General features: G+C 45.0%; 1 protein-coding gene across 1 annotated transcript; it reads right to left on the bottom strand.

Moving 5' to 3' along the window:
• Window positions 1-2,977: 2,977 nt before the first annotated feature.
• On the bottom strand, window positions 2,978-5,459 carry LOC119272850 (cell division control protein 48 homolog E-like). The gene has a single exon (XM_037554218.1). It carries the CDS (start codon window positions 5,402-5,404, stop codon window positions 2,978-2,980), a length of 2,427 nt encoding a protein of 808 aa, XP_037410115.1. The 5' UTR covers window positions 5,405-5,459.
• Window positions 5,460-18,800: the final 13,341 nt, after the last annotated feature.

Genomic DNA, 18,800 nt, shown 5'->3' with positions numbered 1-18,800 from the left:
GATGCATGTCCCAACTATCTGTCTGATCTCTGTTATGTAATGGTAGTTGATGTTGTGTTTTTGTTACCACATGATTTTGCTTTTGGAGACTTGGGAGGATCATATGCCAATTTGGCTGAAGAAACCGGTTTGGTTCCATTTATTGGACATTCTTTGAGAGCCAGCTGCATTGCAGGGATCAATCAGCAATCAGATTTTCTGAAAAACAACGAATTTGACAGATCGGTACTCTTTGTGACATAAAGATACCAAATGTTTAAGAAAATACTGGTGTTGCAGGCTATGTACACGGGCAACGATGGCTAAACATCTATAGCTTCTGAAACTGTCTTTCATCATCATGCTCTGCAGACACTGCAGCAATTCAAAGATAGTTGAACTGCACGATTGCCTGGTGAGTGCTTCATTTTTGCCCTTTCAAGTTACCTTCCTGATTTCGGTGGTCTGATATTGATTCCCGTAGGTGTATGGAGGCTATCCTGAAACCATCAAGAAAAAAGCCCGGCTCCTGTTTTCCATCGTTAACGCGAGAAATTCTTGCAAACTGCTACATATTTCTGTACGTCAGAGATATTTCGAGGCTGCGCAGGTATGGTTTTCAAGATATAATGCCAATCTTTTACATACTGTACCTACCATGTAATCGGATGTTAATACACTGCATTGACATTCAGGTACTGAGTGTATGACCGACTGATCATTCTCAACCAACCAGCAGCTCAACACAGTCAGTAGAGCAGCAAACGTACTACAGTCTACATGGAGAACAATTTCTACACAGAATGGACTGCCAGAAAGTAGGAAATCAAAGGTTGTATTTCTTTTCCCATAGTTGAAACATATCGATGTTTTTACTTTGTCCAGGTGGATGACAATAGTCATTACTCCCTCCGTAAAGATATATAGGAGCGTTTAGATCACTAAAGTAGTGATCTAAATGCTCTCATATTTGTTTACAGAGGGAGTATATGAGAAAAACGTAAAAATAAGTAAATGATCTTTCCGTGTCTTACAAATGACAGCATAAGATTCCTACACATGAAACAGGAAAATTACATCAAGGAAATTAACAGCAAGTTCACAATAAAGAAGGGGGTCTCTAGTATGCCTCCTATTAATATTTCAACATAAGCCAACTACAAACTAAACGATCAACATGAATAATCCAGTTACTTTTCTGGAGAATCCAAAAATTGAGGTCGGTGTCAACTATAGTAGGGAAAGTACATATATTGCCTCTGCTACTGCACACATACTTGCCAAGAACAAGAGCCCTCCCTAAAAAGTCAAAAGCTTCGGTTACAAAATAAAGAAATATATTTGTAGTTTCCTACAGATTTCAGATATCAAATGAGATAGGTCATAAGTAGTTTTAAACACCCAAACAACAATTCTTCTCATGTGGCCTTTATGCTTCCTACCAATATTTCAGTGTTAGCCAACTTGGCCTGACAATGAATTACTGATCAACATCAACATGAATAATCCAGTTACTTTTCTGAGAATCCAAAAATTGAGATTGATGCACTGTAGATTTTAGAGACTATGATGCCTACTCATCCACAATGAACAAAAGTAAATCCAGCACACTAATATTCTAATTAATCTCATAGGATACTTTTGACGGTCAATGGGAGGGCTGAATCTTACAAACATGTTTGTGAGCTGTTCATGAGCAGTCATTGCTTGCAAAATCCTATCATTGCCAATAGATTCTGGTGATAGGTTGCATCCTGCAGACTAAAATTCATTTGAAAATAGCAACTTGGACATGTGTTCATTGTCAGCCCGGTATGTCATATTTGTCCTTCTCCTTAGTTCCCGATGCTATCAAATTGTATGTACAGAAGGACAAACTGATTCAAGACCTGCGATTCATTGGGCATCTCTAAAATTTCAGAAGAGTATATTATGTGCTACTGTAAAACAGTAAGAAATGCAAATTAATTGTGAGATGTGCTTTTAATAGCACCAGCTTGTTAGCATCTTCGCATCACTGTCCAATGGTCTTTCAGCCTATATGTCTCTAAATCATTAGTTACCAGTAGTATTCTGATAGCTAGTTTTAAGATAATATAGTTATGGAACTCAACTAAAAATGATTTAGACAATACTTGGCACACAGATTGGACTCAGAGACAGCAGGACATCAAAGGTTTATATTGTTTTTTCCATAATTGAGACAGGCGATATTTTTCCCCCTCATCTCGGTGGAACAGTCTTCATTATATCAGAACATGAACGTAAAAGTAAGTACATGGCCTTTCAGTGTCTTACAGATGACAGCATAAGCAAGCAAAACAAGAAATTTACATCAAGTTGGCACAACACACAATTCAACTATATAAATCATCGTCTGCAGTTGCCGCACCAGCGGATGCCAAAGGCAGTGAATAGCTAATCAACATCAACATGGATAACCTTCTACCTTGCAAATTAGTTCAGTTACTTTGTTGGAGAATCCAAAAATTGATATTGGTACATTGTAACTAAAAGGTTCAGCTGATGCTAAACTAATTTGTCAGAATTCCAGAGAGGCTGTGGAATTGTTCAGTAGAAGTAACCATTTGCAACCAAAAAAAAACCAAACAAACCAAAGGGCAGATAACATAAGGTTTATTAGCAATGACACTCGAAGTAAGGACTAGTAAATTAAAAAAAAGCATCACATACAATGATGCTAATAACCTTGCTGCAGCCTGTAGAGAACAAGAGAATTGTAGCACAGACAAATGTATATCCTTGTCAGTTATCACACAGACTGGAATCGGGGACTAGGAAATGCTTTTTATCTTTTAGGTGGAGGATACAATCTTCAGTTTATATATCAGAGCAAATTTAAAAAGAAAGTTTATATATCACAACTTGGACGTAAATAATTACATGGTATTCCCATTTTTACAGATGCCAGCATAATATAAATAACTACAGCAAGGAAGTTACTAAATTAGGCTAGGTTCATGGCGCAGCAGACAATTTAACTGTACAAATCATCGTCTTCAGCTGCCGCGGCAGCGGATGCAAAAGGATCGGTCGCAGGGGTAGCACCTGCCGCAGGCTGGTCAGGGAATCGGAACTCACTGCCGAAACCACGGGACTGCTGCAGCGTCTGAGCAAAGGCCTGGTATTTGCGAATATCAGCATCACTCACACTCCGGCGAGCATACCTCATGCTCTCCTCGAAGTGAGCAGCCTTGATCTCAGCGACCTCATCCACATCGTCTTCCTCCATGGCTTCAGGGTTTTCCTTCTGCCTCCTCTCCTTTTCCATGTCCTTTTCAATGTTTTCTCTGATGGCATATTTGCATGCACGCTGGCAGATTTCAGTGATATCTGCACCGCTGAACCCCTGTGTGTATTTGGCGAGAGCATTTAGGTCAACATCTTTGGCCACAGGAGACTTCCTGAGGCAGGCTCTGAAGATCTGGAGCCTGGATTCAACATCAGGCAGAGGAATGTAGATAAGCTGATCAAGGCGTCCAGGCCTAAGCAAGGCAGGGTCTATGATGTCTGCCCTGTTGGTAGCACCGATGATGAACACAGTTTTCTTGGCATTCATTCCGTCCATCTCGGTAAGAAGCTGATTCAGCACTCTATCAGCGGCACCTCCAGCATCACCAACACTGTTCCCTCTCTGAGTGGCAATTGAGTCAAGTTCATCAAAGAAGGGGACGCATGGCGCTGACCCCCTAGCCTTGTCGAAAATCTCACGCACATTGGCCTCACTCTCACCAAACCACATGGTAAGCAGTTCTGGTCCTTTGATACTGATAAAGTTAGCCTGGCACTCGTTAGCAATTGCCTTGGCCAACAAGGTCTTACCACAGCCCGGAGGTCCATAGAACAGAACACCTTTGGAGGGAGACATACCAAACTTCTCAAATTTCTCCGGATGCTCCACGGGATACTGGACGGTCTCCTGCAGCTCCCTTTTGACGCTCTCCAGGCCACCAATATCCTCCCAAGAGACATTTGGGACTTCAACAACAGTTTCACGAAGAGCAGATGGATTGCTTGTCCCTAGTGCAATCTTGAAATGGTCGTTCGTGACAGCCATGGAATTCAGTATCTCTGCATCAATGGTGTCATCCTCGAGGTCTATGACATCCATCTTCTCACGAATGCACTGGAGAGCAGCCTCAGTACAAAGGGCACCGAGATCGGCGCCCACATACCCATGAGTATCCCTCGAAACATGCTCCAGCTCAACATCTTCAGCAAGCTTCATGTTTTTAGTGTGAATCCGGAGAACCTCAAGCCGTCCAACTTCATCAGGGACCCCAATGCCGATCTCGCGGTCAAACCTACCAAATCTTCTGAGAGCAGGGTCGATGCTGTTCGGGCGGTTCGTAGCACCCATAACAATAACATGTGCACGGGATTTAAGCCCATCCATAAGAGTGAGCAGCTGCGAAACAATACGCCTTTCGACTTCTCCGTTGGTCTTTTCTCTCTTTGGGGCTATGGAATCAATCTCATCGATGAAGATGATGGCCGGCGCGTTCTTCTCAGCCTCCTCAAACGCCTTTCTGAGGTTGCTCTCACTTTCTCCGGCTAGCTTCGACATAATCTCTGGGCCATTAATCAGGAAAAAGAAGGCACCTGTTTCATTAGCCACAGCTCTAGCAATGAGGGTCTTGCCAGTCCCAGGTGGCCCATACAGCAAGATGCCCTTTGGAGGCTTCACACCAATGGACTTGAACAGCTGGGGATGGCGCAGTGGGAGCTCAACCAGCTCTCTGATCTGGGCCATCTGCTTCCTCACTCCACCGACATCGTCGTAGCCAACGTCGTCCAGCTTCTCCTCATCCTCCCTCCTGACAGGCTCACCATCGCAGAATATCTCTGTATCAGGTGCAACGATGCAATACTCTGCAGGGTCAGTCTCTATGACTTTGAACTCCACGCTTGTCATCCCGCCTCTCACATGGAAAAGGTCCCCTTTTCTGACGGGTCGATAGGCCTCGAGGAAGTATGGTCTCAAGAAGGCATGGAACAGGCTAACGGAGATCCCTTCGATCGTGTCGTCGACGGGAAGTATGTGCACGTGATTCCCGTATCTGACGTCTGGGCACGGATGAACAGAGACGACGTCGCCGAGCCGGACCCTCAAGTTCTTCCTGACGACCTTGTTCATCCGGATCTTGGTCTTGTCGCATGTGTCGTCTGGGAGCGCAATGCAGACCGTGTCTCTCCGCTTCTTGCCCTTGAGCAGGACGGTGTCGCCGCAGAAGAGCTGCAGCCTGTCCATGGTGTCCGGGTGCAGAGCGACGGCGGAGTTCTCGTCGCCGGTGGCCTCGTCGACCACCAGTCGATTCGGCGACTTCTTTCTCTCGAGAATCGCCATGGAGTAGTCCTTCTTCCCGCTCGCATCGGAGGAAGAGGGCTCGCCGTGGATCGCCATGGGACGCGGATTCGAGATGCTCGATTCGATTCAATTCGGCGCGCTAAGTTTCGTGGCGTCGTGGTGCGATGTGAGGAGGAAGTCGAGGGGATCAGCCTACCTTTATAGCTGTTGGAAATATGAGCAAATTACTACGAGATTTAATCCGAATAAACAAAAGATAAATCATGACCACAGCAACAGAGATTAAACTAATCATGCGAACTAGCATAGCAGATGAACATATCACATCTAGGTCACATACTAGAAGCATGAATTCTACCACGATCTCGAACAGGAAGGATAGAATCACATACGGTGCAGCGGGTGCATCACCGCCGGCATTGACGTTGTCACCCATGTCGTTGAGGACGAGGTTGCCGAGGTCGGAGAAGAAGTCGTCGTTCGCGAAGTCGTCGCTGCCAGCAGTCGCGCGAGTGCGCTCCCCAAAAACCTGATCGCCCCTCTCCCGTACAGGATCACGAGAGGCGGGGTTCCGGAGGCCTGCTGTCCCTTCTTGCGGTGCACGCCGGAAGGAGGGATGGAGAAGACTTGCTTGGCGGCGCAATGATCTGGAACGGTGGTAGAAACCATACGAAGCGGCGGCCGCTAGGGTAGACGTCTGCCTGACTATATAGTGCGGGCCGGGTAGGTCGTGGGAGTAAACCCCACGTCGAGTCGTCACGATCCAAAAGAATCGGAAACGGCTCAGTAATTAACGCGTCCGTTAATTATTAATTAATGACTCATTAATTTTCCCATGCAGCAAAAATATAGACAACATGCATAGCTCTGTCCTCGGCTCGGCTCAATCCCGCAACCCGCGGCGCGTCGTGACGAGGCGTGACGGGCGAGGCGAGCGAGGAGGAGGAGCGCGCGTGTAGGTCTCCTCTTCTCATGCTCATACAAGTGGTAGAAGAGCTCACCTTATAAAGAGGTGCAACTCTCTCTCAACTTCCGGGGTGAGACTAAACTTTAGCCTCACTCACTCCACTCACATGTGTGCATGAATGGGCCAAGAGAATTTCAGAATTTTAGTTGGGCTTTGGGCCAAAGGCCTACTAGAAAAATTCCAACAATCCCCCACAAAGTCTCATTGGCACATCTCATCATTTAGTTCCAAAACATTGTTTTATATATCGGTGCTTAGTGGAGACTGTGAAGTTGAACTTCCACTTAGAAATTTATGCTACACTAGATCACAACTTGAATAGTGGACTATGCCTTGAACTACAAGTTTTCTGTGAAACTAGTTTCACACAAATTCTTGACCGATACTGGGCTGCCGCAAGGCTTCCCCGCGGGTGGAGCGTATACGTCATACTCCAGGGCCTTTCATGAATTTATTACAGAACACCCAATTCTCACAGACTGCGACGTTAATAGTCAAATTCATATAGGTGTGTTCCTCAGAATATGTTCTGCAGGACAACATCTCTGCTTACCCGAATAAGCCACTTGGAACACATTAAGATAAGTATCAACCTGCCATGCAGATCAGGAGAGTATTGCATCTTCACGGAGTGGGATAATTAATATAGGGATACTCTCCTCCCAGCTGACCAACAGCTTGTCTCCCACTTCTACTTCACGGAATCTCCGATCACATAGAGTGGTTTACCACTATGGACAACTCATGCGGTGGGTCTCAAACCCATCTCCATCGATGCATTATCTATCACATTACGTGATAGACCCTTTGTGAAGGGATTTGCCAAGTTTTTCGACGTTTGGATATAATCCAACGTAATAACTCCGGAGTTCCTCAATTTTCTGATAGATTTTAGTCTCCTCTTCACATGCCTTGGGGACTTCATATTGTCCTTAGAACTGTTTATCTTGACGATCGCAGTTTGATTATCACAGTTCATCAGGATAGGGGGTATTGGTTTTTCAACCATAGGTAAGTCCATCAAGAGTTCACGAAGCCACTCTGCTTCAACAGTGGCAGTGTCTAGTGCTGTGAGTTCTGCTTCCATAGTTGACCTCGTTAAGATGGTCTGCTTGCAAGACTTCCAGGAAACAGTGCCACCACCAAGTGAAAAAACATAACCACTTGTGGCCTTAATCTCATCAGCATCGGATATCCAGTTTGAGTCACTATAACCCTCCAGTACCCTTGGATACCCGGTGTAGTGAATCCCATAGCTCGCGGTGCCTTTCAAATAGCGCATAACTCTCTCAAGCGCATGCCAATGATCATCTCCCGGTTTTGACACAAACCGACTCAGCTTGCTCACAGCAAAAGAGATGTCAGGCCTCATGGCACTCGCCAAATACATAAGCGAGCCAATAATCTAAGAATACCTCAGTTGATCTCTAGCAATCCGTCGATTCTTTCGAAGCAACACACTAGCATCATATGGAGTTGGAGAAGGCGTGCAGTCGCTATACCCAAAACGACTCAAGACCTTTTCCACATAATGAGACTGAAGCAGTGTGATCCCACCATTCTCATCTCTCAACAGCTTGATGTTTAAGATAACATCAACTACTCCTAGATCCTTCATCTCAAAACAGCGAGATAAGAAATCCTTAACCTCCTTGATTAAATCAAGTTTGGTTCCAAAGATCAATATGTCGTCGACATACAGACAAAGAATAACTCCTTCGCCTCCATCATAGCGATAGTACACGCACTTGTCACCATCGTTTACTACAAAGCCGGCAGCAGTTAATGTTCTTTCGAACTTCTCATGCCACTCCTTAGGAGCTTGTTTAAGGCCATATAAAGACTTTAATAACTTGCACACCTTTCCTTCTTGACCAGGTACTACAAAACCATCTGGCTGATCCATGTAAATTTCCTCCTTCAACTCTCCATTGAGGAAAGCCGTCTTAACGTCCATTTGATGAACGAGAAGACCATGTGAGGCAGCTAGTGATAGTAGCACCCGAATTGTGGTCAGTCTAGCCACGGGTGAGTAAGTATCAAAGAAGTCTTCACCTTCTTTCTGGGTATAACCCTTGGCCACAAGCCGTGCCTTGTACTTTTCAATCGTACCATCAGGTCTAAGCTTCTTCTTGAACACCCACTTACATCCTACAGGTTTGCACCCATAAGGACGGTCAATGATCTCCCAGGTACCGTTAGCTAAGATGGAATCCATCTCGCTACGTACAGCTTCCTTCCAGTAGTCAGCATCAGGAGATGCATAGGCTTCTGAAATAGTCCTGCGTGTGTCATCCACGAGGTACACAATGAAATCATCACCAAAATACTTTGCAGTCCTCTGTCTCTTACTCCTCATAGGAGTTCCATTGTTACCCTCAGCAGGATTCTCAACGTGTTCCATCGCAATGGTGGGTTCAGGAATTACAGTGAATTCCTCACTAGATGGAGTAGGTATCTCCTGATTTGATGAACTCGACATATCCTTCATAGGAAATATGTCCTCAAAGAAAGTTGCATCATTTGATTCCATAATCGTACCAACATGAAAAGCATAGCCCAGAAGAACACAATCCACGGTTTTTGGTCCAAGCTTGCGCTTCTTGGGAATTGGTATATTGACTTTCGCCAAACAACCCCAAGTACGTAGGTAAGAGAGTTTCAACCTTTTCCTTTCCCATTCCTCAAATGGAGTCATGGTCTTATGCTTTGTGGGAACTCGGTTTAGGACATGACACGCAGTCATTAGCGCCTCCCCCCACCATTCCTTGGATAGACCCGAAGTGTCTAACATGGTGTTAACCATATCAGTTAGAGTTTGGTTTTTTCTTTCAGCTACCCCATTTGACTGGGGTGAGTAGGGAGGCGTCCTCTCATGGATTATACCATGTTCCGCACAAAACAGATCAAATTCATTGGAAAAATACTCTCCACCACGATCGGACCTAAGCCGTTTAATTTTTCAATCAAGTTGGTTCTCTGCCTCAGCTTTATAGTTTTTAAAGAAAGTCAAAGCCTCATCTTTTGATTTCAGAAGATACACATAACAATATCTAGTGGAGTCATCAATCAACGTCATGAAGTATCTCTTTCCACCTTTTGTCAACACGCCATTCATCTCACAAAGATCAGAATGTATAAGCTCAAGTGGCGCCAAGTCTCTTGCCTCTGCAGTCTTATGGGACTTGCGAGGTTGCTTAACTTGCACACATACTTGGCACTTGGAGCCTTTGACAGTAGAGATTTTCGGAATTAAATTCATATTGGATAACCGCGTCATGCAACCAAAGTTAATATGACAGAGTCGTGAATGCCAAATATCAGACTCATTATTGTGGCAAACATTATTAATAACTTTAGTGCAAATATCTGACAAAGATAGGCGGAACAAGCCTCCGCACTCATAGCCTTTTCCAACAAATTGTCCACACTTAGAGATTACAACTTTATTGGATTCGAAAACCAACTTAAAACCATCTCGACATAAACGGGAACCGCTAACGAGATTTTTATTGATGGACGACACATGATGAAAGTTCTTCAGACGCACAGTCTTCCCCGAAGTAAACTTCAGATTGACCGTACCAACACCTCGAACGATGGCATGTGACCCGTTCCCCATCAGCACGGGTGAAGTCCCTATTGCCTGGTAAGAAGAAAACATGGAGGCGTCAGCACAAACATGTACATTGGCACCGGTGTCAATTAACCAATCAGGGGATTGAAATACTGAAAGGATGGTAGGAAAAATACCGTACCCTGATTCCTTCATATCAGTATCACTGATGACAACATTAGCAGACTTGCCGCTCTTCTCATGTTCACGCTCCTCAAAGCGGTTAGGACACTTCGGAGCCCAGTGATTAGGATCACCGCAGACATGGCAAAGTCCCTTCCCCTTCTTATGAGAATTCTTCTTGAAGTTGGTAGAATGTGATGGCTTGTTCTTTGTATCAAACTTGCCTTTGCCCTGAGTTTTGTTCTTATTGTTTTTGAACTTGCTGGGCTGGGAGTTCTTCTTCTGTACCATGTGGGCACTAGAACCTCCCTCAGCAACTCGAGCATGTGTGTCCTTTGCTCTCGCCTTCTCTTCAACATCAAGAGTACCAATGAGATCTGCAACGGAAAACTCCTGTCTCTTGTGTTTCAGGGAAGTAGCAAAATTGTTCCACGAAGGTGGAAGCTTGGCAATGATGCCTCCGGCAACAAATTTGTTCGGCAACACACACTTGAAGTACTCAAGTTCTTTTGCGAGCAACTGTATCTCATGAGCCTGCTGTACAACAGGGCGCTCATCAGTCATCTTGTAGTCATAGAATTGCTCCATGACGTACAACTCGCTGCCGGCGTCCGAGGCACCAAACTTGGCCTCGAGCGCAGCCCACATGTCCTTGCCGTTGTCAAACGACATATACGAATCCACAATGGAGTCATCAAGAACACTCAGAAGAGCGCCTTTAAAGAGGGTATCGATCTTCTCAAAAGCTTCCAGCTGTGCTGGATTAAGATCGCCCTCAGGCTTGCCCTTGGTGGCATCATAGCAGCCCATGGTCTGAAACCAGTAGACTGCTCTCGTGCGCCACCTCTTATATTGTGCCCCCTTAAAGGCAGGCGGCTTCAGATGCGCAACAAAACCACTGGGAGTAAATTGCCTATAATCAGGTTTTTGGATTGTTGGAAATATGAGCAAATTACTACGAGATTTAATCCGAATAAACAGAAGATAAATCATGACCACAACAACAGAGATTAAACTAATCATGCGAACTAGCATAGCAGATGAACATATCACTATTGGGGAACGTAGCAGAAATTCAAAATTTTCCTACGTGTCACCAAGATCTATCTATGGAGAAACCAGCAACGAGGGGAAGGAGAGTGCATCTACATACCCTTGTAGATCGCTAAGCGGAAGCATTCAAGAGAACGGGGTTGAAGGAGTCGTACTCGTCGTGATCCAAATCACCGGAGATCCTAGTGCCGAACGGACGACACCTCCGCGTTCAACACACGTACAGCCCGACGACGTCTCCCATGCCTTGATCCAGCAAGGAGAGAGGGAGAGGTTGAGGAAGACTCCATCCAGCAGCAGCACAATGGCGTGGTGGTGGTGGAGGAGCGTGGTACTCCAGCAGGGCTTCGCCAAGCACTACGAGAGACGAGGAGGGAGAGGGGTAGGGCTGCGCCAAGAAGGAGAGGAACTCGTGTGTCTTGCAGCCTCCAATACCTCAAGTATATATAGGGGAAGGGGAGGGGCTGCGCCCCCACCTAGGGTTCCCTCCCTAGGGGTGGCGGCCACAAGGGGGAGAGGGGGAGGCGCACCTGGGGTGGGCCTTAGGGCCCATCTGCCCTAGGGTTTGCCTCCCTTCCCTCTTGGAGGCGCCTTGGGCCTTGGTGGGGGGGCGCACCAAACCACCTGGGGCTGGTCCCCTCCCACACTTGGCCCATGCAGCCCTCCGGGGCTGGTGGCCCCACTTGGTGGACCCTCGGACCCCTCCGGTGGTCCCGGTACACTACCGGTAAAACCCGAAACTTTTCCGGTGACCAAAACAGGACTTCCCATATATAAATCTTTACCTCCGGACCATTCCGGAACTCCTCGTGACGTCTGGGATCTCATCCGGGACGCCGAACAACATTCGGTAACCACATACAAACTTCCATTATAACCCTAGCGTCATCGAACCTTAAGTGTGTAGACCCTACGGGTTCGGGAACCATGCAGACATGACCGAGACGTTCTCCGGTCAATAACCAACAGCGGGGTCTGGATACCCATGTTGGTTCCCACATGTTCCACGATGATCTCATCGGATGAACCACGATGTCGAGGATTCGATCAATCCCGTATACAATTCCCTTTGTCTAGCGGTATTGTACTTGCCCGAGATTCGATCATCGGTATCCTTATACCTTGTTCAATCTCGTTACCCGCAAGTCTCTTTACTCGTTCCGTAACACATCATCCCGTGATCAACTCCTTGATCACATTGTGCACATTATGATGATGTCCTACTGAGTGGGCCCAGAGATACCTCTCCGTCACACGGAGTGACAAATCCCAGTCTCGATTCGTGCCAACCCAACAAACACTTTCGGAGATACCTGTAGTGTACCTTTATAGCCACCCAGTTACGTTGTGACGTTTGGCACACCCAAAGTATTCCTACGGTATCCGGGAGTTACACAATCTCATGGTCTAAGGAAATGATACTTGACATTAGAAAAGCTTTAGCATACGAACTACACGATATTTGTGCTAGGCTTAGGATTGGGTCTTGTCCATCACATCATTCTCCCAATGATGTGATCCCGTTATCAATGACATCCAATGTCCATGGTCAGGAAACCGTAACCATCTATTGATCAACGAGCTAGTCAACTAGAGGCTTACTAGGGACATGGTGTTGTCTATGTATCCACACATGTATATGAGTTTCCTATCAATACAATTCTAGCATGGATAATAAACGATTATCATGAACTAGTAAATATAATAATAACTAATTTATTATTGCCTCTAGGGCATATTTCCAACAGTCTCCCACTTGCACTAGAGTCAATAATCTAGTTCACATCGCCATGTGATTAACACTCACAGGTCACATCGCCATGTGACCAACATCCAAAGAGTTTACTAGTGTCACTAAACTAGTTCACATCATCATGTGATTAAGACTCAATGAGTTCTGGGGTTTGATCATGTTTTGCTTGTGAGAGAGGTTTTAGTCAACGGGTCTGCAACAATCAGATCCGTATGGACTTTGCAAATCTCTAGGTCATATTATAAATGCTGCTTCCACGCTCCACTTGGAGCTATTCCAAATGGTTGCTCCACTATACGTATTCGGTTTGCTACTCAGAGTCATTCGGATAGGTGTTAAAGCTTGCATCGATGTAACCCTTTACGCCGAACTCTTTATCACCTCCATAATTGAGAAACATGTCCTTATTACTCCAAGGATAATTTTGACCGCTATCTAGTGATCCACTCCTGGATCACCTTTGTACCCTCTTGCCAGACATGTGGCAAGGCACACACCAGGTGCGGTACTCAGCATGGCATACTGTATAGAGCCTATGACAAAAGCATAGGGGACGACATTCGTCCTTTCTCTTTCTTCTGCCATGGTCGAGCTTTAAGTCTTAACTTCATACCTTACAACTCAGGCAAGAACTCCTTCCTTGACTGATCCATCTTGAACACCTTCAAGATCATGTCAAGGTATGTGCTCATTTGAAAGTACCATTTAGCGTTTTTGATCTATCCTCATAGATCTTGATGCTCAATGTTCAAGTAGCCTAATCTAGGTTTTCTATTGAAAAACACTTTTCAAATAACCCTATATGCTTTCCAGAAATTCTACATCATTTCTGATCCACAATATGTCAACAACATATACTCATCAGAAATTCTATAGTGCTCCCACTCACTTCTTTGGAAATACAAGTTTCTCATAAACTTTGTATAAACCCAAAATCTTTGATCATCTCATCAAAGCGTACATTCCAACTCCGAGATGCTTACTCCAGTCCTTAGAAGGATTGCTGGAGCTTTGCATACTTATTAGCATCTTTCAGGATTGACAAAACCTTCCGGTTGTATCACATACAACCTTTCCTCAAGAAAATCGTTGAGAAAACAATGTTTTTGACATCCTATCTACAAGATTTCATAAACAATGCAGTAATCGCTAATATAATTCCAACAGACTCTTAGCATCGCTACGAGTGAGAAAGTCTCATCGTAGTCAACTCCTTGAACTTGTCGGAAAACATCTTAACGACAAGTCGAGCTTTCTTGATGGTGATACTTACCATCATTGTCCGTCTTACTTTTAAAATCCATCTGTACTTAACAGCCTTACGACCATCGAGCCGTTCTGCCAAAGTCTACACTTTGTTTTCATACATGGATCCTCTCTCAGATTTTATGGCCTCGAGCCATTTATTGGAATCCGGGCCCACCATCGCTTCTCCATAGCTCGTAGGTTCATTGTTGTCTAGCAACATGACTTCCAAGATAGGATTACGTACCACTCTGAAGTAGTACGCATCCTTGTCATCCCACGAGGTTTGGTAGTGACTTGATCTGAAGTTTCATGATCACTATCATAAGCTTCCACTTTAATTGGTGTAGGTGCCAGGAACAACTTCCTGTGCCCTGCCACACACTAGTTGAAGAGATGGTTCAACAACCTCATCAAGTCTCCACCATCCTCCCACTCAATTCTTTCGAGAGAAACTTTTCCTCGAGAAAGGACCCGATTCTAGAAACAACCCCTTATTGCTTTTGGATCTGAGACAGGAGGTATACCCAACTGTTTTGGGTGTCCTATGAAGATGCATTTATCCGCTTTGGGTTCGAGCTTATCAACCTGAAACTTTTTCACATAAGCGTCGCAACCCCAAACTTTTAAGAAATGACAGCTTAGGTTTCTCTAAACCATAGTTCATACGGTGTCATCTCATCGGAATTACGTGGTGCCCTATTTAAAGTGAATGTGGTTATCTCTAATGCCTAACCCATAAACTATCGTGGTAATTCGATAAGAGACATCATGGTATGCATCATATCCAATAGGGTGCAGTTATGATGTTCGGACACACCATCACACTATGGTGTTCCAGGCTGTATTTAGTTGTGAAACAATTTCCATAATGTCTTAATTCTGTGCCAAACTCGCAATTCAGATATTCATCTCTATGATCATATCATAGATATTTTATCCTCTTGTCACGACGATCTTTCAACTTCACCCTGAAATTACTTGAACCTTTCAATAATTCAGACTCGTGATTCATCAAGTAAATGTACTCATCTACTCAAATCATCTGTGAAGTAAGAACATAACAATATTCACTACACGCCTCAGCACTCATTGGACTGCACATCAAAATGTATTACTTCCAACAAGTTGCTTTCTAGTTCCATTTTACTGAAAACGAGGCTTTCAGTCATCTTGCCCATGTGGTATGATTTGCATGTCTCAAGTGATTCAAAATCAAGTGAGTCCAAACGGTCCATTTGCATGGAGTTTCTTCATGCATATACACCAATAGACATGGTTCGCATGTCTCAAACCTTTTAAAACGAGTGAGTCCAAAGATCCATCAACATGGAGCTTCTTCATGCGTTTTATACCGATATGACTTACGTGGCAGTGCCACAAGTAGGTGGTACTATCATTACTATCTTATATCTTTTGGCATGAACATGTGTATCACTATGATCGAGATTCAATAAACCATTCATTTTAGGTGCAAGACCATTGAAGGAATTATTCAAATAAACAGAGTAACCATTATTCTCCTTAAATGAATAACCGTATTGCGATAGACATAATCCAATTATGTCTATGCTCAACGCAAACACCAATCTTGATGGTAGAGGGAGCGTACAATATTTGATCAACCTTGGAAATACTTCCAACACATATCGTCATCTCACCTTTAGCTAGTCTCCGTTTATTCCGTAGCTTTTATTTCGAGTTACTAACACTTAGCAACCGAACCGGTATTTAATACCCTGGTGCTACTAGGAGTACTAGTAAAGTACACATTAACATAATGTATATCCAATATACTTCTATCGACAACCTTCTCATCTACCAAGTATCTAGGGTAATCCTGCTCCAGTGGCTGTTTCCCTTATTACAGAAGCACTCAGTCTCGGGTTTGGGTTCAACCTTGGGTTTCTCCACTAGAGCAGCAGCTGATTTGCCGTTTCATGAAGTATCCCTTCTTGCCCTTGCCCTTCTTGAAACTAGTGGTTTCACTAACCATCAACAATTGATGCTCCTTCTTGATTTCTACTTTCGCCGTGTCAAACATCGCGAATATTTCAAGGATCATCATATCTATCCCTGATATGTTATAGTTCATCATGAAGCTCTAACAGCTTGGTGGCAATGACTTTGGAGAAACATCACTATCTCTGGAAGATCAACTCCCACTCGATTCGAGTGATTGTGGCACTCAGACAATCTAAGCACAAGCTCAACGATTGAGCTTTTCTCCCTTAGTTTGCAGGCTAAGAAAATTGTCGGAGGTCTCATACTTCCTGACGTGGGCACGAGCCTGAAATCCCAATTTCAGCCCTCGAAACATCTCATATGTTCCGCGGCGTTTCGAAAAACGTCTTTGGTGCCTCAACTCTAAACCGTTTAACCGAACTATCACATAGTTATCTAAATGTGCATGTCCGATGTTCGTAACATCCACAAACGACGTTTGGGGTTCAGCACACTGAGCGGTGCACTAAGGACATAAGCTTTCTACTGTCCGCATAATTGCTACTGTCAACTTTCAACTATATTTTCTCTAGGAACATATCTAAACAGTGAAACTAAAGCGCGAGCTTACGACATAATTTGCAAAAATCTTTTTGACTATGTTCAGGATAATTAAGTTCCTCTTATGAACTCCCACTCATATAGACATCCCTCTAGTCATCTAAGTGATTACATGATCCGAGTCAACTAGGCCGTGTCCGATCATCACGTGAGACGGACTAGTCAACATCGGTGAACATCTTCATGTTGATCGTATCTTCTATACGGCTCATGTTCGACCTTTCGGTCTTCTGTGTTCCGAGGCCATGTCTGTACATGCTAGGCTCGTCAAGTCAACCTAAGTGTTTGCATGTGTAAATCTGTCTTACACCTGTTGTATGTGAACGTTGGAATCTATCACACCCGATCATCACGTGGTGCTTCGAAACAACGAACTGTCGCAATGGTGCACAGTTAGGGGGAACACTTTCTTGAAATTATTATGAGGGATCATCTTATTTACTACCGTCGTTCTAATTAAACAATATGCAAAAACATGATAAACATCACATGCAATCAAATAATAGTGACATGATATGGCCAATATCATATAGCTCCTTTGATCTCCATCTTGGGGCTCCATGATCATCTTGTCACCGGCATGACACTATGATCTCCATCATCATGATCTCCATCATCGTGTCTCCATGAAGTTGCTCGCCAACTATTGCTTCTACTACTATGGCTACCGGTTAGCAATAAAGTAAAGTAATTACATGGCGTTGTTCAATGACACGTAGGTCATACAATAAATAAAGACAACTCCTATGGCTCCTGCCGGTTGTCATACTCATCGACATGCAAGTCGTGATTCCTATTATAAGAACATGATCAATCTCATACATCACATATATCATTCATCACATCCTTTTGGCCATATCACATCACATGGCATACCCTGCAAAAACAAGTTAGACGTCCTCTAATTGTTGTTTGCTTGTTTTACGTGGCTGCTATGGGTTTCTAGCAAGAACGTTTCTTACCTACGCAAAACCACAACGTGATATGCCAATTACTATTTACCCTTCATAAGTACCCTTTTCATTGAATCTGTTCCGACTAAAGTGGGAGAGACAGACACCCGCTAGCCACCTTATGCAACTAGTGCATGTCAGTCGGTGGAACCAGTCTCACGTAAGAGTACGTGTAAGGTCGGTCCGGGCAGCTTCATCCCACAATACCGTCGAAACAAGATTGGACTAGTAACGGTAAGCATATTGAACAAAATCAACGCCCACAACTACTTTGTGTTCTACTCGTGCATAGAATCTACGCAATAGACCTAGCTCATGATGCCACTGTTGGGGAACGTAGCAGAAATTCAAAATTTTCCTACGTGTCACCAAGATCTATCTATGGAGAAACCAGCAACGAGGGGAAGGAGAGTGCATCTACATACCCTTGTAGATCGCTAAGCGGAAGCGTTCAAGAGAACGGGGTTGAAGGAGTCGTACTCGTCGTGATCCAAATCACCGGAGATCCTAGTGCCGAACGGACGGCACCTCCGCGTTCAACACACGTACAGCCCGACGACGTCTCCCATGCCTTGATCCAGCAAGGAGAGAGGGAGAGGTTGAGGAAGACTCCATCCAGCAGCAGCACAATGGCGTGGTGGTGGTGGAGGAGCGTGGTACTCCAGCAGGGCTTCGCCAAGCACTACGAGAGACGAGGAGGGAGAGGGGTAGGGCTGCGCCAAGAAGGAGAGGAACTCGTGTGTCTTGCAGCCTCCAATACCTCAAGTATATATAGGGGAAGGGGAGGGGCTGCGCCCCCACCTAGGGTTCCCTCCCTAGGGGTGGCGGCCACAAGGGGGAGAGGGGGAGGCGCACCTGGGGTGGGCCTTAGGGCCCATCTGCCCTAGGGTTTGCCTCCCTTCCCTCTTGGAGGCGCCTTGGGCCTTGGTGGGGGGCGCACCAAACCACCTGGGGCTGGTCCCCTCCCACACTTGGCCCATGCAGCCCTCCGGGGCTGGTGGCCCCACTTGGTGGACCCTCGGACCCCTCCGGTGGTCCCGGTACACTACCGGTAAAACCCGAAACTTTTCCGGTGACCAAAACAAGACTTCCCATATATAAATCTTTACCTCCGGACCATTCCGGAACTCCTCGTGACGTCCGGGATCTCATCCGGGACTCCGAACAACATTCGGTAACCACATACAAACTTCCTTTATAACCCTAGCGTCATCGAA

The sequence above is a fragment of the Triticum dicoccoides genome, chromosome 1A, assembly GCF_002162155.2.
Source record: "Triticum dicoccoides isolate Atlit2015 ecotype Zavitan chromosome 1A, WEW_v2.0, whole genome shotgun sequence".
Lineage (NCBI taxonomy): Eukaryota > Viridiplantae > Streptophyta > Magnoliopsida > Poales > Poaceae > Triticum > Triticum dicoccoides.
The sequence above is the reverse complement of the archived record's forward strand: the minus strand, read 5'-3'. Positions and strand labels throughout refer to the sequence as shown.

Excerpts from the sequence above, each read along its gene's own strand:
- LOC119272850 (XM_037554218.1), bottom strand. The coding sequence starts at position 5,404 with ATGGCGATCCACGGCGAGCCCTCTTCCTCCGATGCGAGCGGGAAGAAG.